The 25933-nt window shown below is 34.3% G+C and overlaps 1 protein-coding gene across 1 annotated transcript in view; it reads left to right on the top strand.

The window, feature by feature from the left end:
* LOC129495604 (low-density lipoprotein receptor-related protein 1B) overlaps positions 1-25933 on the top strand; it is a 1831349-nt gene that overhangs the window by 1063378 nt on the left and 742038 nt on the right. The window contains exons 10-11 of the mRNA XM_055303278.1: positions 2318-2461; positions 7536-7772. Of these exons, the coding sequence (XP_055159253.1) occupies positions 2318-2461; positions 7536-7772 (381 nt within the window). The remainder of the gene's footprint in view (positions 1-2317; positions 2462-7535; positions 7773-25933) is intronic.

Genomic DNA, 25933 nt, shown 5'->3' with positions numbered 1-25933 from the left:
GCACAAGTCTAAGTGACAAATTGTTCAGTTCCTAGTGAATTGTTTCTACAACCATAGAATTGAAATGATGGCTAAATTTAGATTCAGGAAAGAGCTTTCAATCACAGTGTGTGTAGACAAGAAGCCCAGATGCTTAGATGTTAAGGTTTTTTTTTTTTTTTGTACCATTTTGGGAGACATTTCAAATCAGATGACTCTCATACAGTATCCAGTTTTTATAGTAGTCTTTCCTGTCTCTTAACCTATCATAATTATTCTTTAATATTAGTTACTTAAAAAGTAACTTTTAATGAGAAGTCTATAATTTTTCTAAGTATTTCTTAAAAACACAAACTAGCTATTTTTGCATAGTAGATTAGTGATGATTATTCATCAATGCAATATACACTCAATTATTTATGGATTAGTGAAATGGGATGCCTAGGTGGCTCAGAGGTTGAGCCTCTGCCTTCTTCTTAGGGCGTGATCCTGGGATCCTGGGATGGAGTCCCTCAATGGGGCTCCCTGCAAGGGAGCCTGCTTCTCCCTCTGCCTATCTTTCTTCCTTTCTCTCTGTGTGTCTCATGAATAAATAAATAAAATATTTTTAAAAAAACAGAAAAAGAATAATGTAATATATGAGAATGACCAACCCCAAATTTTCATCATCTTTCTTTTCTTCAAATTGAAACTGATTTAGAATTACTTAAACATTAACATAGATTTTGTTGAGGCAATGTATTGTCACAAATCCATTCACTGTAAATTTAAACTTGGAATTCTATAAATAACCTTATTAGAGTTTGGTGTTAGGATTTATTTATTTGCCAATTATTCTTGACCATTTACTATGTGCCAGGAACTATTGTATAAACACCGGCATTACAGCAGTGAAAAAAAAAATTCTTGCCAGTATGAGACTTGTATCCTAGTAGAAAAAACATAATTTTACAATGACCAGGTAAGTTATTATTATTTTAGAAGATGTTGAGTGCCCTAGAGAAAAATAAAACAGAGTCTCAGGGATGGGGATGATTTGCAATTTTATATTGAGTGGTCAGAGGAAGTCCCACTGAAATAATGAAATAAATGAAGGCTTGAAATAATTGAAAAAGTGAGGCACAGACATACAGGTAGAGAGAAGAGCAAGCACAAAGACCATGAGGAAGAGAATGCTTAAATTTTTCAAGGAACAGCAAGGACACATGTGTGTCTTTCACTCAACAGAGTGAAAAAGAAAATGAAGTAGAAGATGAGATTGGAGAAATGAAGGAGGATCATAATGGATAAGGCCCTATAAACTATTGTAAACCTTTTTTCTTATACTTTTATTGAGATGAAGCATATTTAGGAAGCATTAAGCAGAGGAGTCTCATGATATGACTGGCTTTTTAAGGGAATCACTATGGCTACTGTGTTCACAATACACTTTGGGGGACAAGGATAGGGGATCAGAGATCTTTTCATTTAGAAAGATCAAGAATACAAAACAAACATGGCACAATTTTTAAAAGCATAATCATTTTATTATTAAAAGAAAATTATTGTTATGTTATTTGTCACAATTTCAGGTAAGTGGTGATCAAAAGGAAGTATAATTACAATAGTATATAAAATCTTACATTCCTACCACAGCCTTTTTTTCTTTAACTCATCTTTTTCTCATTCTCTTCATATGGTACTTTCCCTTTTTTTCCCTTTCTAACTTCTACACTCATGAAATTTCCTTCTTTTTCTCAATGTCCACATATTAACTAGCCTCCTCCTTTTAAAAAATTACAGTCACACACACACACACACACTCACACATAGATTCAATTTGTGGTACACTTCTCAAAATGGCAATGAACTCAAAACTGATGGGAAAAAAACTGTTTTAGCACTTCTCAATAAAGACAGTTACTGAATTATATCTCTTCTAGGTTAAGTGTCCATATAATGGGTTTCTTCCAAAGAAATCTTTTCTCTGCTTAATTACCTAACCTGGGGGTATCGTTACAGCATCTTTTACACTTATAAGAAATACATATTTTCAAAAAGAACACCAACCATGCATTAAAAAAGTCACGTTTCTTATTTTGCCTACGTGTTAACAGTTTAAATTAGTATAAAAGCAGAATTGTGTTTTTAAACATAGCCTGAGGAGGAATTTGGCAAATTCCTACTTCTTATATGAGGTGTAAGCTCTTTTTTTCCAATTGATTATGGTAATAAATAGCTGAGTATAAAGGTTTTTGATAAGATTCCCTCTTGCGCTGCAAAAGTTTCAACATACCAATGCACATAATTATCTTATCTTTGGATAATTTCTAAGTGTGCTGTTTTTTATTTGTTGTAGTCAGAGGCCATGCATGTGAAGTGGATCCATATGGAATGCCAGGGGGATGTTCACACATCTGTCTGCTCAGCAGCAGTTACAAAACACGGACCTGTCGCTGCAGGACGGGCTTCAACTTGGGAAGTGATGGCAGGTCGTGCAAAAGTATGTTGTTAAAATCAAACATTCTGCCAGCAGCTACTGCTTCAGAATAGTATTTTGTTTGTTTGTTTGTTTTCGTATTAATTAGCAACATCAACATCAGCAATAAGTTTTCAACAGGTGACATTTGCCTGCAAAACGTACCAGCCATTTTTATCAGTATTTAGGGCTTTTTGTTTGTTTTGTTTTGTGATGATGTGAATGAGAAATTGAATCAGGCTATAGAGTCATTAAATTTATGGACCACTAGGAAATTTTTCAGAAGGGAATATTTCTCAGAAGATCCTTTCCTTAATTCCCTAAAGAAGGTTTTTGGTCTAATGAGCCTGAATCATTGGTTGACCATACTTTCTCTTATCTAAACTAAGAAGCTGCTCCTAGTAATAGGTGTGTTGTTTAGTCCAACAGAAATCCACATAAAGTAATGTTTCACTTTATCCAGCATCACTGGGGAGTGAAATTCATTTCATTATTTAATTTTCCAGGTAACTGGAGCTATACTAATGAAATATCAATCTGTGTAACAATTTTATTGAAAAGCTTTCTAACACTTAGACATATCTTTGTTTTGTTTTTGAAATATGCTGAATAATTTAGTTGTTCCTTATTTAAATAAGTCAATAAATAATTTTATACCTGACTTTTGTAAACTTAGATTTTTGCCCCCAAAATAGTTAAATTAAAGTCTTTGCTTGGGGTCTTCATAATCAAGTATAGTAGATTGGTCCTTAAAGAAATTATGTCCATGTGTTAGACTGTTGTTCTTTGAATATCCCCCAATACCATAATTTTTAAAATTATGATGACTGCTTTTTACAGTGCCTATTATGTCTCCATTTTGTTATAGCAATGTCTTTTTATTTCTGTCAGTATCCTCTCTCTAGTCACTCTCTTACCATTTCTTAATGAGACATGAATTTCTTGTCATGTGCTTCCTGAGGACTATGAGATTTAGATTATTAAATTTGTTAAAATTTAAGTCTAAATGGTAGTACAAACATTTTTAAATCAATCAACCCAAAAGACTCAATGATAAATATATGTATTGGTATTTTGTTTTCATTTCTAACTTTGTATGAAATGCTGAGTCTCATGTTTAAGAGATCCTCTGGATAACTGAGAATTAGAAGCCTCAAGGTGAGCGAAGTTGTATGTGTGCATGCATGTGTGTGTGTGTGTGTGTGTGTGTAACCAGCCTTTCAACTGGTGTGCTTAACACTTGAAAAGTAGTGGCACATCATTAAAAATAGAATCATACACATTTATACATACATATTTGCATGCATGCATACCTACGTATATAAGTTTGGGGGGAAAAACAGGATCACAGTTGCATAAACTTCAATCACCCTTAATGTAGTCTATCAATCGAGGTATATTTACATTGAGAGACAATTCCAGTCACTTTAAGTTGAAAGATTAAATCCAAATAGATAGGTGCTCACATAGCCAGTGAAAATCAGCAATAGCTTCTAGATTCAGTCCTAAGAACATCCCTCAAAACCACCATTGAACTACCCTGGCTTAAAACTGGAAACCTGCCACAATAGGAAGGCAGGGCATCAGGAAGTCATAAAATGGTAATGATAACTTCAAAGATACACCATTTTAACTGATATCCAGGGATCTCCTCAACTTGCATTTAAACTATTAGTTCCAGAAATATGTCACAACTGATCGTTTCCTATTGGCAAACAAAACAAAACAACACCCTCTTGCTTGCCACTTGATATAAACAAAGGAAGAACACTATTGTGGAAAAATTCAATTTCTCCTTTGGATGAATACCAACAGAAGTAGCAAAAGGCGTTCTTATTTCCATATTCCAAACTTGAGTCAGTACATCTTATTATAGGTACTTAAAACCAGGTCTATTGCTCTATGAGAGTCTCTGAAATTATGACTTTTAGTTTCAGTTGTCTATCGTATAAGAAAACACACCAGAAGAAATTTCAAAGTAGGTATTGAATGACTAAAGTAAGTGACTTAAGTAAACAATGGGAAAAATGGTGATTCTTATTTAAAGCATATACATACTTCAGTTGGTTAAGCATCAGACTCTTGATTTTGACTCAGGTTGAGATCTCAGGAGTTTGAGATTGAGCCCTGCTTGGGGCTTTGTGCTCAGTGGGGAGTCTGCTTGAAGTTCTCTCCCTCTGCCTCTCCCCCTCATACTAAATAAATAAATGAATAAATAAAATATTTAAAAAAGAAAACATGAAGCACACGCATACACACATACCTTAAACCAAGTATCTGAAGTACCAGATTTACCAGTTACCACTGAAAACATCAATTAAAAATAAACATTAGCATAACTGGGTATGGTGAAACTAGTGTTCTTATCCATTTCTAATAGAATTGGAAATTGATGTCACTATTGGGAAGACATTAGATAAATATTTAAAAAAAACCATAAAATTAACAGTATTCTTTAAGAAGTGATTCCTCTTTTGACTGAAGAAAGTCATTGTAAATGTACTTATAATAACAAAAACCCAGATACAATCTAAATATCCAGCAATAGGGATCCCTGGGTGGCGCAGCGGTTTAGCGCCTGCCTTTGACCCAGGGCGTGATCCTGGAGACCCGGGATCGAATCCCATGTCGGGCTCCCGGTGCATGGAGCCTGCTTCTCCCTCTGCCTATGTCTCTCTCTCTTTCTCTCTCTGTGTGTGTGTGTGTGTGTGTGTGTGTGAGACTATCATAAATAAATAAAAATTTAAAAAAATAAAAATAAATAAATATCCAGCAATAGGTAAACAGCTGACTACATTGTATTACCTCTCTAGCAGGGAATATGATGCTGTCATTGAAAATAATGTTTTGAAGACTTTAAAAAATATCATTTCTTTAAAATGAGGTACTAAAGTGCTTACACAAGATCCTTATTTTTAATTTTTAAATTTTTTAAGATTCCTATTTTTTAAAAACAAAAATATTTATGCATATGAGTTGGTAGAAAATGTTAATTTTCAAATAAATCTTTGCTACTTTTAAGCAATATGCAATATTTTTAAAAGATACTCTTGAAAGTAGGTGGACACTGACAGGATGTGAGGGCAATGAGGAAGAAGAATGTTAATATTCTTTACCAGCGATTCCATTCCTAGAAGTGTATACTTAGAGATCATCTAAGAAAGTGTGTAAAATGCTAGGTTGAAGAAAACATGCTTATCTCAGTATTATTATTATAATAATGAAAAGATAAAACCAACCGGGGAACAGTTTGACAAATTATCATATATTACACTGATCATACTGAAAGAATTAATATAAAGTTTAAAATAATAGATCAACATAGAACATAATTTTGATGCTAAGATTTAATAATAAAAGCACAATATAAAATTGAGTGTCGGGGCACCTGGATGGCTCAGTGGTTGAGCATCTGCCTTTGGCTCAGGTCATGATTCTGGGATCCTCCTAGGGAGCCTGCTTCTCCCTCTGCCTATGTTTCTGCCTCTCTCTCTATGTCTCTCATGAATATATAAATAAAATCTTTAAAAATATATAATAAAAGTGAGTGTCCTATGTAATTAATTGCACATTTAAAAATAACTAAATTAAATTTAAAATAGTCACATGAAGGAATACAACGTAACAGTGAAAATAAGTGAAGAGTGACTACAACAACCATGGATGAATATTACAAATATAATCAGAATAAAATTCACAGAAGAGATCACATATGCAATTCAAATATGCAAAATCAATTTCTGTTGGCAAGTACATATAACATGTACTAAAACTTGACAAAATACATGATAAAATTATCAATATATTGGACGTCTTTGGGATGAAAAGGGAATAGGAAAAGAAGGGGTGGGGAATAGGTTTAGGGCACATGCATACCTTCCAATGTTCTGGAAATATATTTTTAAATTCTGTGCCAGGTACATGAAATTTGTTTTCTCTTTATATATTAAAATATAATAAATATCGGTTTATATGCATTTAGAAGTCAATAACATTAATTTTAAAAGAAAACAAAGAAAATATATAAACTGATAATGTTGTTTATATTGAGGATGTTGAGTCTATGAGTAATTAATCATTTTTCCCTTTTTTCTCCAAATTTTCTATAGCTTAGTTATTTTACTTTGCTAAGAATCTCGCTTATGTTACTGTTATCGAATTGTAATTGAATAATATGTATCCTCAGTTTTATTAATAAAACTCAGAATGTTTTTCCTTTTATATATATTTTTCAAATTGATATATATATATTTTTTTTCCAAAGTGTTTATAAACTAAGTCAATGTCTCTAGCCATTGGAGAGCCTGGCATGTATTTCCATATGAAAATATGAAGGAGTCAATTCATTCTGTTGAAAAAGCTACATTGATTCTGGCATTTTAAACTGGGAAATTGTTTCTTTTTGTTTGAGGTTTTTGTATTTGTTTTATTTCGTTTTGTTTCATTTTTGGTAAGGGCTGTGTTATACATCAGAGTTACTGGCAGAAGGCATCAACCTCTAACATTCTAATTAAGATGTAAAGAAAAAAGTGATGCTGTAACTGGCATTTTATTTCATTCCTTAAAAGAATAAATCACTTGTTTAGACATCTGTAATATATTCACATGCATATGTGATACTGTGTGATTCCATTTGTTTGCCTTTGACAGCCTTAGATGCAAACTCCGAGGTGGGATGTTTTAAATGTCTAAAGTTTTTAGAATTGTCAGACATAATGAATGCTACAGTTAGTATCTACAGAATGTGTTAGACTGCAATGAATTGTAAAACTAAACGTGCCGGATGTTTTCATAAATGTCCATTTTACTGTTACCAGTTATCCAATGATCTGTCATGTTTTTGTTACACAGGCAGTTATAGACAAAAGAATAATTAACTAAATATAACCCATTCATGGAAGTAATTTCTGTTTTAATTAAAGTAATGCAATTAGCAGGCCTTCTTGCATCAAGATACATTTGGCATATTTTAGAGTTTAATTTTTGGTATTGAATTTAAAAAACGCTAATTGCGCCAGTTAATTAAACAGTGGCATTCTGCAGTGTAAAGAAGATTAGGCAGCCTCAGTTGTTTGTGTTTGTAATCTTTCTTCTGCAGGACCGAAGAATGAGTTGTTCCTCTTTTATGGGAAAGGACGCCCAGGAATTGTTAGAGGAATGGACTTGAATACCAAGATAGCTGATGAATACATGATCCCCATAGAGAATCTGGTAAACCCTCGTGCTTTAGATTTCCATGCAGAAACCAATTATATCTACTTTGCTGACACCACCAGTTTCCTAATTGGCCGGCAGAAGATAGATGGCACCGAGCGAGAAACCATCCTGAAAGATGGTAAGTGACAACATGTGATATTAGCATCAAACTGCCCACAGATAAAGTGAGGTGAGAGGATGAATCCAACATACTGTAAAACTTACTTTAACCAGAACCTAAGTAGTTACTTTTGATTTAAAAATATTTGTTAATTTAATTTTCTTGAGTGACATTATTTCTACATGTTTTTCGCATACCAGCATATTAAAACCTCCAGGCTGAAACGGAACTTCGGATTGTCCACCACATTGTAAACATTACTGGAATTAAATTAAGCTACTTATTCACTTTCATAGAAAACGTAGATTTACAATTGTGTTCATAGTGCTATATGGCAGGACATAAGATTTCACAGGACATTAGAAACTTGTGCAATAGTTGATTCTTACTAGGATGTTGGTCATGTCATTCAAAGTGCATTAGAAATTTCAATGTCCCCATTGTCATTGCATTTCGTGCATATTGTTTCTTACTTTATAAATCATTAAAATTGAGTTCTCTGGAGTTGCCCTTGAAATATCCGTATTCACAGAGAAACTTTGTTTATACCTAGTTGTACTTATATTTATATGCAAGACTATATTTGCAAACATATATGCCTATACTTTATTAAAACAGTGTATTTTATAAATTTCATGGCTTAGGAGCAACCGATCAAGTAACAAACTAATATAACTTGGTATAAGTAGAAAATATCTTTTTTAAGATTTTATTTATTTATTCATGAGACACACAGAGAGAGAAGCGGAGACTTAGGCAGAGGGAGAAGCAGGCTCCATGCAGGGAGCCCGATGCAGAACTCGATCCCGGACCTCGGGATTACACCCTGAATCAAAGGTAGATGCTCAACTGCTGAGCCACACATGCATCCCAGGAGAAAATAACTTTAATAATTAAGCAAGGCAAATCATTGACTGCTAGTCAGTCACCTGTAGACGTGTTCAGTAATGATTCTGGTACTCAGTTTCCTCACATATACAATCTGCTTACTTCTCAAATATTTTAAAAATCCTTCATTTAGGGAACATTAATTATGTGCTTATTAGATGAGGAACACTGTGCTAGCTCTCTTAGAAGATGAAAGGAATGTTAGAAAGTGGTTACCACCTTTAAGGAGTTCATAATCTACCTTTGGAAATAATATAAATGCACAAAAAATGTAAATACTTTGCAGCATTTGATTTAATTAAGTTTAAGTGGACCCAAAGAAATATATAATTATTGGAGAATGTCCATGTAATGGGTCTCCACAGGAAGGAAAAAAATGTCTTCATGTGAATGTTCCTAGAGAACTTTATGTGTACAGGAAGAATTTGGGGTAGATCTTAAAGGAAGAATGTTACAAGGTAGGGGAGGATATTTTAGCCACCAGGAATTCCGTAGAAAAAAAGAAAAAAAAAAAAAAAACAATCAAGAACTCCAGAAAGAGAATGAGGGGGCATAAAGTAGATCATTACAGGAGGTTTTGGTTGCAGGGAATAGGGTCAGAGGATCGATGAAAAGTGAGAGGTGATTAAATGAAAGACCTGAAATGTGATGTGAAGGGACTGGAGGAAATCCTGAAGGGCTAAGGGGCAGGAAATGCTTTGAGTCAAAGGATAATGTGAATGAAAACATATTTTAAGAGAATCAATCTGGTGGTGGTGTGCAGAATGGAGCAGAGAGGGCCACCTGTGTGACTTAGTGGTTGAACGTCTGCTTCGGCTCAGGTCTCATGATCCTGGGGTCCTGGGATCAAATCCCACATCAGGCCTTTCAGGAAGGACTGAAATGTAACATAGAAGGTTCTTGGTTTCCTTTCAAAATGCGTCAGTTCCTGTGCTGTGACTGAATGTTCCAGCTAATAACCCTAACTTTTATGACAATATCTTATCAGTGACATTGGTAAATCTTTTCATTTCACCACAGCAACAGAGATCAGTTGTAATAGCCACTTGACTGCCAGGCACATCTGTACCATTTTGCTTTGGCAGTATGAAGGTTATGGGAACATTTTGTAGATTTCACACATGAAATTACTTAACATTTTGATATTCCTATGGAAGGACTGCTTAATGCTTTTTTATTAATCTTCTTTCTTACCAAGAGAATAATAATAGACATTATGATCTAGGATTAACAACATGTCAAGACAGAGCTTATATTTGGCAATTGACAGTTTATCATTCTTGAAATCAGAAAATTCTATGTGTAATCACTAATTTAGTCACTAATTTAGCTAGCATATCCACTATCCAACCTGAAGACTGAGAGGCAGTGCTTGGTTTGACAAAGTATTTTGTAAGGTTGGTAGAAATTCTGAGTCTTAGATAAATTTGTACAGTTTGAAGTACAAGGATATAAATATTTTGCTGTTTGTAAATAAAACATTAATATTTTGAACATCTTTCATGTAAGCTTAGAGGTTTTCTATAAAGAAAGAAAAACACCAACAGCATTTCAAAAAAGTCCCATCTCTATTCATTCTTTGATTTTTCTTTTTTTCTCTCAGAGGTGTATGGAAAACTTCCTAAATGTGGTATATTCTATAGTCTGTAGAATCTTGTGAGCTAAAACAGCAGTTAAATAAAAGGGAAAATTGTCCCTTACTTACATCTGGATACTTACATCTACCTCAATGAGTACTAAAAGTATCTATGAAATGAAAACATATTAGTGATTTAATTAAAATAGACTTCTATTAAGACAGAGCATTTACCAATCTGTAAGTTTTCTATTCTCTAGAATTCTTACTACAATTTTTTATAAAATTCATACTATTTCTTTTAATTTATTATTTGATTTATTTGATGGTCTAGTTAATAAATAAATTCTGCAAATGCCTTCACTGGTCCAGGTGCTATTATAGGTGATGGGAATGCTGCAGGAAATAGGATAAAGTTTCATACTTAGTTTGTACCTAAATAGTGAGAGGCAGATAATAAACACATAAATGAATAGGATAATGATAACTGCTGTACCAGAAATAAAGTAGGACACTGTGGTAAAAAGTAAAAGGAGATATCAACAGGAAGCACAATTAGACTAAGTGGTCAGGGAATTTAAATAAACCATTCTCTCTAGGTATAACTATTATACTATCTAAGAGAACAAGATAGATGCTTTTTATAAGATCAAATTCACTTTCATCTCCTTGGGTGTCCTGTCCAAGATTCATTTTTCATTGCAGTATGCATTATAATTTTCAGTAGAAAGGATAAAAATATAAAAATGATAATTTACTATTAAATTTATTATTGTATGCATTCTGTTAATGCAGTACTTGTTTCTACTGTATAAATTAATCCTACTGGGATACATATATCCAAATAGAAAGCATGTTAAAACCATCTTTCATATTGTTCCATATTTTTTAAATATTGAAAAAAAACCACTCAAAGCATTTTTCCTGAGTTTGAAAGATATTAATGCCGGCAGCTATAACAGAAAAACTACTTTCAACAGCTCCCATAATTAAACTGGAGATCTGAGGTCACCAAGTTGGTGGTAATTTGTTACAACAGCCACAGGTACTAACAGAAAGGCTGTGCTCATAACCAGTTTATGGACCGAACATATATATATATATATATATATATATATATATATATATATATATATATTTACGGTGGGTACTATTTGATTGAGATCCGAAATGGGTACAGGTTTCCACACCTCAGACTCTTTTTACTGATGGTATTTACAAGCATCATGAAATTGGAGAACAACGAAACACTTTGGATAGGAGGCAACTTAGGATCTCTTTTCTGACATTATGAATAGAAGTATAGCCAGGAGGAAAGGGAAGGAGTCTTTCTGTGCAGAACATATTCTCCAAATGACATGTTTGAAGATAATCTGTTGACATTCTATGGAAGGGTAGTGCCTTATTTGTATGTTAGCTTGTCCAGCATCTGAGGATCAAACCCTATTCTTCAGCTGGGTCCCATCACCGGCATCTCCGTACTCCCTCCATGGATTTTAGAATCCAACAGTTCCTTTGTGGGTTTGAAATGCATGATATTATACCTGGAACATGAATTATTAGTCATCATTGTAATCCTTAGAACCCTCACTACAGGGATGTCTGGGTGGCTCGACCTTCAGCTTCTGCCTTAGGCTCAGGGCATGATCCTGGGATTGAGTCCCACTTTGGGCTCCACGCAAGGAGCCTCCTTATTTTTCCTCTGCCTCTCTTTCTGGTCTCTCATGAATAAATAAATAAAATCTTTAAAAAAAAAAAGGAAACTTCATTACAACACCAACCCCACCCCCAGATGTGCCCACCAAATTAAGACCCACTTCAGAACTCCAGAAATATTTCTAGTTCTCTAATCTAACTGGTCAGTGGGTGGCTACTTACAACAGATTACAGGACTTTATCTTTCCCAAATGATACCAACCTTAGAGTAAGATTATCATTTTCTAGAGATCACAATTTCGTCTTGTATATCAATGAACTATATCATTATTCCCCAGGAATTTCTAGTTTGTCATAAAGATCCAGTTTGTGTGTAGGTATGTGTGTATTTATTTTTAGTTTTATTTTTATTCCAGTGTAGTTAACATACAGTGCTGTATTAGTCTCAGATGTACAACATAGCAACTTAACAATTCCATATATTGCTCAATGTATATCAAGGTAAGTGTACTCTTAATTCCTTTCACCTATTTCAGGCATCCTCTCGCCCTCTTATTTGGTAATGCTCTGTTTGTTCCCTATAATTAGAGTCTATTTTTTGGTTTCTCTCTCTCTCTTTTTCTGTTTTTGTTTTTTGTTGTCATTCCTTTGTTTTATTTCTTAAATTCCACATATGAATGAAATTATTTCACTTAGCATTATACCCTCTAGGTCGACCAATGTTATTGCAAATAAGATTTCATTCTTTTTTATGTATGAGTAATACATATATATATATATAATATACATAATAGATATTATAAAAACACATGTTCTTTATGCATACATCTATCAATGGACACTTAGGCTGCTTTCGTAATTTGGCTATTGTAAATAATGTTGTAATAAACATAGGGGTGCACATACCCCTTCAATTTTTTTTTTCATTTTCTTTGGATAAATACCCAGTAATACAATTACTGGATCAGATGGTAGTTTTACTTTTAAATTTTTGAGGAACCTCCATACTGTTTTCCACAGTGGTTGCACCAGGTACATTCCCTCAGGCTTCCCTTTTCTCTATATTCTTATCAACACTTGTTTCTTCAGTTTTGATTTTAGCCATTCTGACAAGTGTGAGGTGGTATCTCATTGTGATTTTGATTTGTATTTCCTTGATAATTAGTAATATTAAGCATCTTTTCATCTTTCTGTTGGCCATCTGTATGTCTTGTTTGGAGACATGCCTGTTCATGTCTCTGTGTGTTTTTTAATTGGATTATTTATGCTTTGGGTATTGAATCATATAATTTTTTTTATATATTTTGTACACTAACCCCTTACCAGATATGTCATTTGCATATATATTCTCTTATTCAGTAGGTTGCCTTTTAGTTTTGTTGGTTATTTCTTTTGCTGTGCAGAAGCTTTTTATTTTTTATATAGTTTCAATAGTTTATTTTTGCTTTTGTTTCCCTTGCTTCAAGAGACCTATCTAGAAAGATGTTGTTACAGCCAGTGTCAGAGAGATTGCTGCCTGTGCCCTCTTCTAGAAGTTTTTGATTTCAGGTCTCACATTTAGGTCTTCAATCCATTTTGAGTTTATTTTGTGTATGGTATAAGAATGTAGTCCAATCTAATTCTTTTCGGCATTTAGCTTCCCAGTTTTCCCAGCACCATTTGATGAAGAGACTACCTTTTCCCATATTTTCGTCTCCGTTCTCAAAGATTCATTGACCACAGAATTGTAGGTTTATTTCTAGGCTTTCTATTTCTATTTCTGTTGATCTATGTGCCTATTTTTTGTGCCAATACCATATTGTTTTGATTACTACAGTTTTGCAATATAGCTTGAAGTCTGGAATTATGATACTGTTTTTCTTATTCAAGGTTGTTTTGGCTACTTGATATCTTTTGTGGTTCCATACAAATTTTAGGATTGTTTTTTCTAGTTCTGTGAAAAAAAACATTTAGTATTTTAATAGGGATTGCATTAAATTTATAGATTGCTTTGGGTAGTATAGATATTTTAACAATATTTGTACTTCAATCCATGAGCATGAAATATCTTTCCATTTGTTTGTGTCATCTTGAATTTCTTTCATCAGTGTTTTATATAGCTTTCAGAGTACAGATCTTCCAGCCCTTTAGCTAAGTTTATTCCTAGGTATTTAATTATTTTTGGTGCACTTATAAATGGGATTGTTTTCTTAATTTCTCTTTCTGCTACTTCATTATTAGTGTATAGAAATGCAATGGATTTCTATACATTCATTTTGTATTCTGCAACCTTACTGAATTTATTTATCTGCTCTGGTAGTTTTTTTGGTGGAGTTAGAGTTTTCTATATTTAGTATCATGTTGTCGGCAAATAGGGAAAGGTTTACGTCTTCCTTGCCAATTCCGATGCCTTTTATTTCTTTGTGTGTGTTGTCTGATTGCTGTAGCTAGAGCTTCCAGAACTGTGTTTAATAAAAGAAGCGAGAGTGAACATTGTTGTCTTGTTCCTGACCTTTGGGGAAAGCTCACCCTTTGTACTTGAATGTCAATAAACTTCAGCATTATACAACTCTCTAGGAGTTTCTAGTCATAGAGAGCCAGTTTTACAGCAATGAAACAAACATGTTAAGATATCACAAGTTATGTTAGAAAGTTCTCATGAACTTTGTTTTTTTGCTTATTCATTTATATTCAATTAATTAACATATAATGTATTATTTGTTTCAGAGGTAGATGTAAGTGATTCATCAGTCTTAAATAATACCCAATGCTCATTACATCATATGCCATGAACTTTAAATAGTGAGTATGCCTTGCAAACCATTTTAAGATTAAAAACTACCTTTCACTCACTGCTTTTAGATTACAAGTGCATATCAATCTCATTTTTCTGACATTAACTCTTAAAGGAAAAGCTCTGAGACTCTGAGAGATGTAGACACTGACCTACCATTAGAAAAAAAATAATGAATACATTTATTGGTTATGAGACATTTCCTAATTAAAACTTTAAGAAGAGATTTATGAGCATTTGCAAGTCATAAGAATCTAATGGATACTGTCCTACTGAGTAGCAAGGTCATAGCCTGTTTGCATATACTGACTCCCATTAACTATCAATAAAATGTTTTTCCAGGATTCACTAGAAATTTGAGTTCTGAAATATGGGTTCAGTTTCGTTGTTAATTTGCAACTATATATTTATCATATTTTAAAATGTTTGTCATGAAGTATATGAGATATTTGAAAATACTGTAAGCCAATATCATATCCTTTTGTCTGAAAAGTTGACATGAATAGAAGCTTGAACTCTGGATTTAAAATACAATGTCATAAAAAAATGTAATGATTGTGTGGCTAATGAATTTGAAGAAGAGATCTATCCCCTTATTTGTTTCCACACAACATAGGCATTTATATCAGGCATAGGCATCGACAAATACATGCTATTTGTACTACAGATGCATGCATACAACAAACTACAAATACATGGATACACACATTAGCTGAGAATAGCTCCAGAAGCTTCTACAAAAAGTCTATTATCTTGTAAATGCTAAATTGCTGTGAAGGTCAAAGGAGATAATGTATAATACTTGGTAATCTCCAAAGTACCATTAGAATCTTATCACAAATGTAACCATTTTATCTATAGATATTTTGATCAGTATAATTTTTTGCACATTTTAAATAAGTTACCAATTTTCAGAAAAAAATAAAAGAAATGCATTCTACCCAGTTGCTTAATTAGCCTTAGCATTATGTGATTTTTATTTGTTACTCAAGGAATCATTTGGGAATCCTTTATTAACCCAGGACCACTATTGTAAACTCTGACTCTAATTGTAGTATTGCTTAATTTAATACAATTTTTTTTATTAAAACCACATTTGATAAATTATTCTTGGCTGACATGACTGTGAGGGTCCTGGAGTAGGAAATGTTAGCTCAGGGCAGCCCGGGTGGCTCAGCGGTCTAGCACGGCCTTCAGCCCAGGGTGTGATCCTGGAGACCCGAGATCGAGTCGCACATCGGGCTCCCTGCATGGAGCCTGCTTCTCCCTCTGCCTGTGTCTGTGCCCCGCCCCCCTGTCTCTCATGAATGAGTAAATAAAATCTTAAAAAAAAATGCTAGCTCAAATTGCAGGGCCAAATCATAATATCTATCTCACAAACTGAGCAAGTTCCCATAAAACTAGCCATTTTGAGAGGATTTTAGGGGGGTGGTAATAGTCATATGTGTAACAAACATATCGAAAAATGATATGATCTATCTGAAGCATAACTATTTTTTGTCTCCTATTTGGATTTGAAAATGTATTTTGTAGATTCTCTTACTAACAAAACTTTTGAGAGCAAATCTCCATTAAATCCCAATCCTTTCTCCTCACAACTAGGCAACTGACAGATTTCTAAGACTTTAAATCAGAAACACAGTATCAATTTGGTAATTAGATGCCCAATCCAGTCCACTATATGTACATGTATATCACAATTCTAAATTCAATCTATCATCAAGTCTTCCATGCTTATCACTTGTATTGTGTTCTGGCTGGAAGCCTAGAAAAGGAAAGGAGGATGTATTTGGTTCCTCATCCTTCTTTGCCCTGCACTTATTTTCCCTGCCAACAATCCCAGCTTGCTAGTCAGTTACCAGTGTTCACTCACTTCTCAACATTGGCCGGAACTGATGAGAGGGGTGTGAATGGCTAGGAGTGATAAGGAGACAAGCGTCTTATTTGAACAAGTCTCATTGTAAACTGGCCTCTCTCTAAGCATAATGAATCTTTAAAATTTACTCTCTTGAGGGATTTGGGTATGTGTGTGTCTCTATACCTGTCTGTATAGATGTGCAAGCTTTTGGGGGCTTTTCTGTTGAATCTCACTTTCTCATTTCCCTTGGCCAAAGTATATGGAATTCTATGCTTGTGACTTTGCATCCCTGAATATCTAGTTCACACCCATCGTGTAATTGTTTGAGTCCTCATACCCAGCTGGACAACTTTGGACTCATCTAAAGACATTCCTCGGCCAGCGTTCTTTTCTGTCTGGTCTACAGAATAATTTGCGAACCTTCTGCCACAGTAAACTCTGGGAGTATAGAAATAGTGCAAATCAACCACCACTAACTACTCTGCCACCAACTGTTAAGAGCTCAATGCAGAGATCTCTCAGAAGTACCATGGAAGCTCCATTACTGGAGCTCTTTCCTATCACCTTGGAAGATTGAAGGGCAGGGACTCGAGTCATAGAGAAAAGTAACATCTTGAAAGTTCTCTTCCCTTTACATCGTTAATCCTGTTGAGACCTCCATGAGTTATGGAAACAATTATGATCTAGTTCATTGTAAAAATGAGAACTTTTTTCCCCTACATTCATTTTTGCATTTTTTTTATCATTTTGGCTCATAACCCAATCTTTAATTTTAACATCCCATTACAAATGTCACAGTGAGTTACTATTGCTCCTAATTCTGCAACCAAATTGCCAATGTTCTAATAGTCATTAGGCAGTGTTCCAAATGACACCTGGAAAGGAAAACAAGTGTAAGACTATTTTGAAAATCCATTTAAACATACAGGTGGTAACAAATAATATTTTCACTCCCCTTTATGCTCCTAGTTCCTTTTTTTATTACCTAATTTTAATATTACCTAGAATCTTAATTTTTATTTTAAACACTTTAAGGATTTTGCAAGGATTAGAATTGAGTCTTTTCAAATTAAAAAATGTGTTTGAAAATAATAATAAAAGCACACTCTAAAACTCTCAAGAGGTTCCAAGACAGTGCCATCCCCAGTCATGTTGTGAAAGAGTATCTCTTCACCTTCTCAGCCTTTTCCTCAATTGTAACGTCTCAAATGTTACGTTTGCCTATCATTTATATTTTTAAGTGAAAGGACTAGATGTGGCATATTTTCTAAAATGTTATATTTGTGGCCAGTGAGTTATATCATCTGAGTTAATTTTCTATCCAAATTCTCTAGAATCACAACATATATAAAAATTAAAATTATTTCCAGTTCCAGACTAGCAGTGGCTCTCAAGATAAATGAAAAAAAAATGCTTATTGACTGTGCATCACAAATCATAGAACTATTGCTATTAATTAATTCCCATTGCCTATACTCTTTCACCTTATGTCCCAGAGAAAATTATGTTACTTTTGGATATGACAGTCATGAGTTGTGAATTGAACAAGTTGGGTTATGAAGAGTGGGCTCTTACAGAAGAAAATTAGCACACCTAACCATGAATATATACATTCTATACCCTCTCTACCACAGGTTGATTTGAGTAGAAACTTTCCAGGTATATTTAGCTATATTTAGAGCAAAAAATACTGGATTAAATGTCAATCATATTAGTTATTTGGTGTCATGTAGGCAAAAATCTTGAAGCTATGGATTTCTTTCATTCTCTTCTAATCATACTGGTTGAATTAACTGGTATTCTTTTGTTCTATCTAAAAATAGCTACAAATTTTATTCTGAATACCTGTAATTTCCTTCCAATAATCGCTGGCTGTGTTTATAATTTTATTTTTAAAAATCAGGTTTTTCATAGCATAATTTACATAGAGTAAAAGTAACCTTTTTTAAAAAGATTTATTCATTAATTCATTCATTCATCCATGATGGACATAGAGAGATGGAGAGGCAGAGACACAGGAGGAGGGAGAAACAGGCTCCATTCAGGGAGCTGGACGTGGGACCCGATCCCGGGACTCTAGGATCGCATCCTGGGCCAAAGGCAGGCACAAAACTGCTGAGCCACCCAAGGATTCCCCCCACACCCCTTTTTTTAAGGAAACAATTCAATGTATCCAGATGAATAGTCAACACCACAATCAAATTAGAATATTTCCAACTCCCCAGAAAAGTTCTTAACAGCTAATAGTCTAATTTCTACTCTGGTCTGATTTTTCTATTAGAGTTTCACCTTTTCTAGAATGTAAGAAAAGATTAATCATATAGTGAATAGCTTTTGAGTTTGGCTTGCTTCACTTAGATAATGCTTTTGAGATTCCCCCAGGTTGCTGGATGTATCTATTCACTCTCTTTTATGTTGGATTCTGTTATACTGTATGGACGAACCACATTGCTTCTTGGCCTTTTGGCTAAGATCAAGGGTATGGATGTACCACAAGTTGTTTTTTTTTTTTTTCTTTTATAAGTTGATGTTCATTTGGGTTGTCTCAAGTTTAGTCAGTTATGATGAAAGCTGTTATAAACACTTGTATATGATACGTTGTGTAGGCATGTGTTTTCATTTCTATAAGTGGATTGCCTGGTAAAATGGTAAGATTGTGTATAACTTTGTAAGAAGCTGCCAAACTGTTCAGTCTTTCCAAACATTCTTTTCAAAGTAGCTGGATTATTTTGCTTTCCCGACATCAAAGTATGAGAGTTTGAGTTCTGTCTTCTCATCAATGCACCTATTATCAATCTTTTTCATTTGAGCCATTGTAATGGACATATATTGATAACTCATGGTTTTAATTAGAAGGTTTCCACATCACAGTCATCTTAGGGTCTGATTCTATTGACAGCTGCACCTCTTTTGTTTACCAATTTATCTCAGTGAGTTTGTTTTTTTATTGCTTTTTGTATATCTCATAATTATTTATTAAATATCAAACATTGAATTTAAAAAAAACTTAGAGATTCAAATTAATAAAATTTATGCCTGGGGAATTAACATATCTCTTCTGTCAGTTATTAGTGTGGAGATTTTGGTCATTCTATTCAGTAATTGGATTGGGTTTGGATTTTGTTCTTATTATAGTTAACTTCAGTAAACCAGAGCTTTAAGATCCCTCCAGTGATGGTCTGATACTACTTTGTGCTTGATGTGGAGACTTGAGAATTCTTGCTCATTCCTCAGCTTTCTTTCAATAGTCCATTCACAGCTGCCTTACTGAGCCATCTCTCTCCACACTCTTACCCTTCCTTCAGTGAGATTATTGTGCTGTGTTACTAAGTGAGAAGCTTCTAGGAGGTGGAAGAGATGTTCTCCATTTTCTTAGTTCAGTCTTGGTCTTAGGCTGTATGTGTCTGGGGTTTTGAGGTGGGTCTTTCTGTACCTCTTCTCCCTTGGGAGCCAATGTCTGCCATGTTCTGTGGGAAGTCTTGGCCTGGAAATAACCTGCTGCTGTCATCCCCTCCCAGGGTAGTAACAAATATCCATGTTTTTTGTTTGCTTTTTGTTTTGTTTTATTGTTGTTGTTGTCGTTTGTTTTTGTATGAATCCAATTATGGTTTTAAGCAGCTTTACTGTGCCTTCTCTAGAGGTGAACAGCCTTGCATCTCCTGTTCTCTCAGCATCATCTCAAGCACCTTTGCTTTGGACCAGGGGCAGTAGAACTTCTTACTCTTCTCTAAGACAAGTGTTGCTTGTTCTGAGTAACAAACTTGTGGTAGGATCAAGGGTGTTTCCTACTCGCCCCTCAGGATTTCATGGCTTTTGGGTCTACCTCTTCCTCAAGGCAGCTAAACTTTACAGATCACCTTACCTTTGAGGAAGACAAGGTTTCCTGCTCCTTTTCTCATGGCAGGTGACTGTTTTTCTATACCCCCCTCACAGTCAATGGATATTGGTCTTTCTTCTGACAGTGGGAAAGTCTCCTGTCCATCCATAGTTGCTTAGAGGATTTCCTTTGTATGAGAGCAGAGTTTAGGGGATACGGTGGGTTTCACATCTGTGAGACACACAGGAATCTGTCTCAGGTTTCCTGTTATGCCTTCAATATTTCTCTTGCGGACTCAGCAAAAGAAATCTCTTGCACTGATTTGTCCAAATAATTCTAAACTTTCACATTAAACCAAATCTAGTTTGAAGAATTCTTTGCCATTTTAGCTTTCTTAAATGTCTATTTTTATGGCGGTTTCCTTTTCCTCCTTTGCTTTGCCAATGGCACAACACTCCATGCATCTCATTTTTTTTTTTCCTGGAAGAGGCCTGTCACTCTTTGGATTTTTCATCTTGTTGCCTTGGGATCTCAGCTTTCATTTAGACTCAAGAAAAGTTATGATCTCTTAGATTATTGGTCTTTCTCTTATTGTTATGTGTTTCAATATTCTTTAGCAGCTTTCTGCATCCTAAATAAAGCCCAATGCTACATGTCTATGATTCATTAATGCAAATGGGAATTTGAAGAGCAAGATTGAAATATTTTTAAAAACTGCTTTGTCTCCCTTCACCTGAGCATTAGAAGCAATTCTTAAAAATACTGAGTACTACTTAGGAATACATGCGAATCCCTTGTGATGCTCTTAAACATCCATAGTTTACACATAAAAAAATCCACTTGATGCAAAAATATTTGTGTTTTCTACTTTCAATAAGCTCATTTTGTATTTTTTAACCAGTAAACAGAAAAACAAACAAACAAACAAATAAATAAATGTAGTGATGGGAATTTTCACCTTCCCAAAAGAAAAATAGCTTAATGCTTTTGTTGTCAGAAAAAAAAATGTTATTAAAGAGATAGTACAGCATGATATGATTAAAGCGTATCTGAGGGGTGTCTGTGTGGCTCAGTTGAGTAAGCATCAGCTTTTGGCTCAGGTCATGATATCAGAGTCCTGGGATCGAGTCCCACATCATGCTTTCTGCTCAGCAGGGAGTCTACTTCCTCCTTCTCCCTCTGTCTCCAACTCTGCCTACTTGTGCTCTCTCTCTGTCTAATAAATAAATAAAATATTTTAAAAAAGCTCATCTGAAAATCTGATTCTTATTTATTGCTAAGCTTTCCATTTATTTATCTATATAAAGCATTATTAAATTACCAAAGATCTGCAGATAGTAGGTGAGGTGTTCATCTGAAATTATAAGATCGTCATTCTCAAAGAATCTACATTCTTGTTTAATGCATCTGTCAGATTACAAGTGAATCAAAGAACTAAATATAAGACCAAACAGACAGGGACACCTGGGTGGCTCAGCAGATGAGTGTCTGCCTTTGGCTCAGGGTGTGATCTCAGAGTCCCGGATCGAGTCCCACATCGGGCTCCCTGAAGGGAACCCCTTTGCTTGTGTCACTGCCTCTCTCTCTGCATCTCTCATGAATAAATAAATAAAATCTTAAAAAAAAAAAAAGACCAAGCAGACCATTATGCCAGACTTTGCACTCTATATTCATGAAAATCAATAAAATATATTAACAAGATAAATTGATAACAGCACTGAGAAATTGAAAAGTATACCATGAATCATTGAAAATAATGAGAATTTTCTAAGTAGAGTACAGATTGGACTATACTGACCAGAGAGCAAGAAACCATAGCCTAAAATATCACAAGTATAAACTTTGAATATAAGAGGTGAAAAGGAGGACCCTATGGTCTTAATAATGACTAAAGAGATAAAAAGGCCTTAAGGCAATCTTTAAAGCAACTTAATAACTAAGTGAATTAAAAATAATGGGTTCAGTTCAATCCATCCCCTCTGGCATTAATTATACCCTAGAAAGTACACATAAAGAATGGATTGGGATGTGTCTATTCATTTAAGTGGGAAAAAAAAGATAAAGTTAGAATTTTATATAAAGCATACAAAAATAAAGCTTAAATGGAACAAAAAATATAAAATTTAGGAAAATATGTTTTTTCTTTATTAGTATTAGAATGTGGAACATTTTCTTAAGACACAAAAACTCAGAAGCTATTAAATAAATTACATAAATAATTTATGTAAATGTAAAACATATTTTATGACATGCTAAGCAAGGAGAAAATAAACTAGGCAAAAGTCTTAACATATGTAACAGAAAAGAATGATTATTTTACAGAATAAAGACAATGTCAGAAAAAAAAATAAAGAATATATGTCAAGGTAATTCACAAAAGAATACAAATTTCCTAATTAGACACATAGAGAAATGTTCAGCATTATATTAATCATGAAAATCTAAAGTAATACAATAAAATATGACCTTTCTACCTTTATCATTAGATTAAAATTTTAAAAATTGGCAATAGGCAATATTAGTGAGGCAATAAGAGAATAATATATTTTCCACACTATTGGGGAAAATGTAAACTGCTAACAGTGGTTTTGAAGCATTATTTGGTAATATCTATCAAAATTAAATTACATATAATACTCAGTACAATTCCATTATTGGTTATCTATACAATTGATGTGTACACATGTTTAAATTCATATAACATTATTTGTAATAATAAAAACTGGAAATACCATAAATGTCGTCAAAAGAGGTATGATGCATTTTTGCTATGAATGATATTAAGTAGCAGTTAAAATGCATGAGGTAGAGCTATATACTTATATGAACAAACTCTAAGACAAACTGAAGAGTAAACAGTTGAAAATGTTTTTTTGCAGGCAGGATGATTCTAATAATGTTAATTTATTAATTTTTTAAAAAAGACTAATGAACTGTTTATAATGATACCTTTAGGGAGGGCCATGTGAATTATTTTACTAACATCTGACTGCCCTTTTGAAATATGTACAAAATGAAATGCATTAATATCTTCCTTTTTTGGCAAAACGATTTGTTCATTTAAAAAGTTAGTTTTATAGTGGTGCCTGAGTGACTCAGTTAGTTAAACATACAACTCTTGATTTTGGCTCAGGTTATGATCTCAGGGTTGTGGGATCGAGCCCTATATCAGGCTCTGTGCTCAGGCCATCTCCTTCTGCCCCCCACCATTCTCTCTCTTTCTCTCTCTCTCTCTCTCAAATAAATGAATAAAATATTTTTTTTAAAAATAAATATTATATTGTGCAAAAGACAAAAAGGCAAGGCATATTTGCTGCTTGGCAGAGAGGTGTTTTCAGACCCATTGTCTCCCCACAACACAAGGGACAGACAGTCCTTCAGAGTAAGGTGTTTCCCTGCATCTCTTCTTGGCTAGCAGAAGCCAAGTACTGAGTTCCCAGTACAGAGAATGGACGTCATCCAGATTGCAGCACACCCTGGTTTCAGTGTTGTCCCTACACTGTCATCTAGGTCTCTTGATGGCATTGGACCAAAATCTTCTATTTTAGAAGAGAGCAACTATTGCAAAATAAAGAAATGCAGTTATGTATAATATAAGCATGTTAAAAAAAGAAAGAGAGAGGAGTTTCAATACAGCTAGTGAAACTATGATTACTTTTGTTCATGTTAATAGAAGTTGGTTTCTTCAAGCAGAGTTTAAAAAAAAAAAAAAGAACAGCCTTAAGTGTTCATCTTCCCTCTTAGATGGATGTTGTTCTAGTTTAGTTTGTTCTTAGCCTACGGAGACTTTTCCCCAAATCTTATACCATTGAATTTCTTCCTTTTATATTATATTAGGGATTTTTTCTAACAAAAGATATGTCTCATTGTGGGGTAGTTGTGCTACAATCTTCATCCATCTATTTTCAGTTACGAGTTAATCTGTTATTTAAAAAAAAATAGCTTTGGGACCAATTTCTTAACATACACATAATTACTTTGGCAAGTCCTCTATAGTATTTCACGTTGAGACTACTTCAAGGATTGTACAGTTAAAATGAAGCAAAAGGAAAACACCAGTTTTATCTCATAATTACCTCTAAAAAATTATACGTAAAATACTGAATCAAACAGCATGCCAATTATCTAAAAGTAGTATAATAGCACAGATTCTCGGATCACAGTGCTGATAAGAGAGGTTCATAGTGGCAGGTAATTATGAAAATCTTGCATATCATTGGGAAGAAAACTGGAATTATTCATGGGGATGGTGAGCCATTCATTTATATATTCACACAGACAACCAATATTTATTGGGGTCATGTTATAGATAGGTGGTATTCTTCTAAGTCCTGGAGATACACCAGTGACCAAGACAGCGTCTTAGAAATAATGCATTGGAAAATAACTTGAAAACACAGGCATCATATAGACTAAAAGAAGGAAAAATATAACCTAAACGCTTCAAAATATTTCAACAAAAATTTTGACAGACGTTACACATATTTCCCAGATTTACAGTGGCAAACTCACATGTGATATCTCTTTTTTTAATGTTTTGTTTTTAATTTATTTTTCTTTTCTTTTTATTTTTTGTATATTTTTTATTGGAGTTCGATTTGCCAACATATAGCATATCACCCAGTGCTCACCCCATCAAGTGCCCCCCTCAGTGCCCATCACCCAGTCACCCCAACCCCCCGCCCACCTCCCTTTCCACTACCCCTTGTTCGTTTCCCAGAGTTAGGAGTCTCTCATGTTCTGTCTCCCTCACTGATATTTTCCACTCATTGTCTCTCCTTTCCCCTTTGTTCCCCTTCACTATTTATTATATTCCTCAAATGAATGAGACCATATAATGTTTGTCCTCTGATTGACTTACTTCACTCAACATGATACCCTCCAGTTCTGTCCATGTTGAAGCAAATGGTGGGTATTTGTGCTTCCTAATGGCTGAGTAATATTCCATTGTATACATAGACCACATCTTCTTTATCCATTCATTATCGATGGACACCGAGGCTCCTTCCACAGTTTGGCTATTGTGGACATTGCTGCTATAAACATCGGGGTGCAGGTGTCCTGGCGTTTCACTGCATCTGTATCTTTGGGGTAAATCCCCAGAAGTGCAATTGCTGGGTCGTGGGGTAGGTTTATTCCTAGATATCGTATGCTTTTGGGTGCAATTGTAAATGGGATTAACTCCTTAATTTCTCTTTCTTCAGTCTCATTGTTAGGTATAGAAATGCCACTGATTTCTGGGCATTGATTTTGTATCCTGCCACACTGCCGAATTGCTGTATGAGTTCTAGCAATTTTGGGTGGAGTCTTTTGGGTTTTCTATGTAGAATATCATGCCATCTGCGAAGAGGGAGAGTTTGACTTCTTTGCCAATTTGAATGCCTTTTATTTCTTTTTTGTTGTCTGATTTCTGAGGCTAGGACTCCTGGTACTATGTTGAATGGCAGTGGTGAGAGTGGACATCCTGTCTTGTTCCTGATCTTAGGGGAAAGGCTCCCAGTGCTTCCCCATTGAGAATGATATTTGCTGTGGGCTTTTCGTAGATGGCTTTTAAGATGTTGAGGAATGTTCCCTCTATCCCTACACTCTGAAGAGTTTTGATCAGGAATGG

Source organism: Nyctereutes procyonoides, unplaced genomic scaffold (genome assembly GCF_905146905.1).
Source record: "Nyctereutes procyonoides isolate TBG_1078 unplaced genomic scaffold, NYPRO_anot_genome, whole genome shotgun sequence".
NCBI lineage: Eukaryota > Metazoa > Chordata > Mammalia > Carnivora > Canidae > Nyctereutes > Nyctereutes procyonoides.
This window is presented reverse-complemented; position numbering and strand designations above follow the sequence as displayed.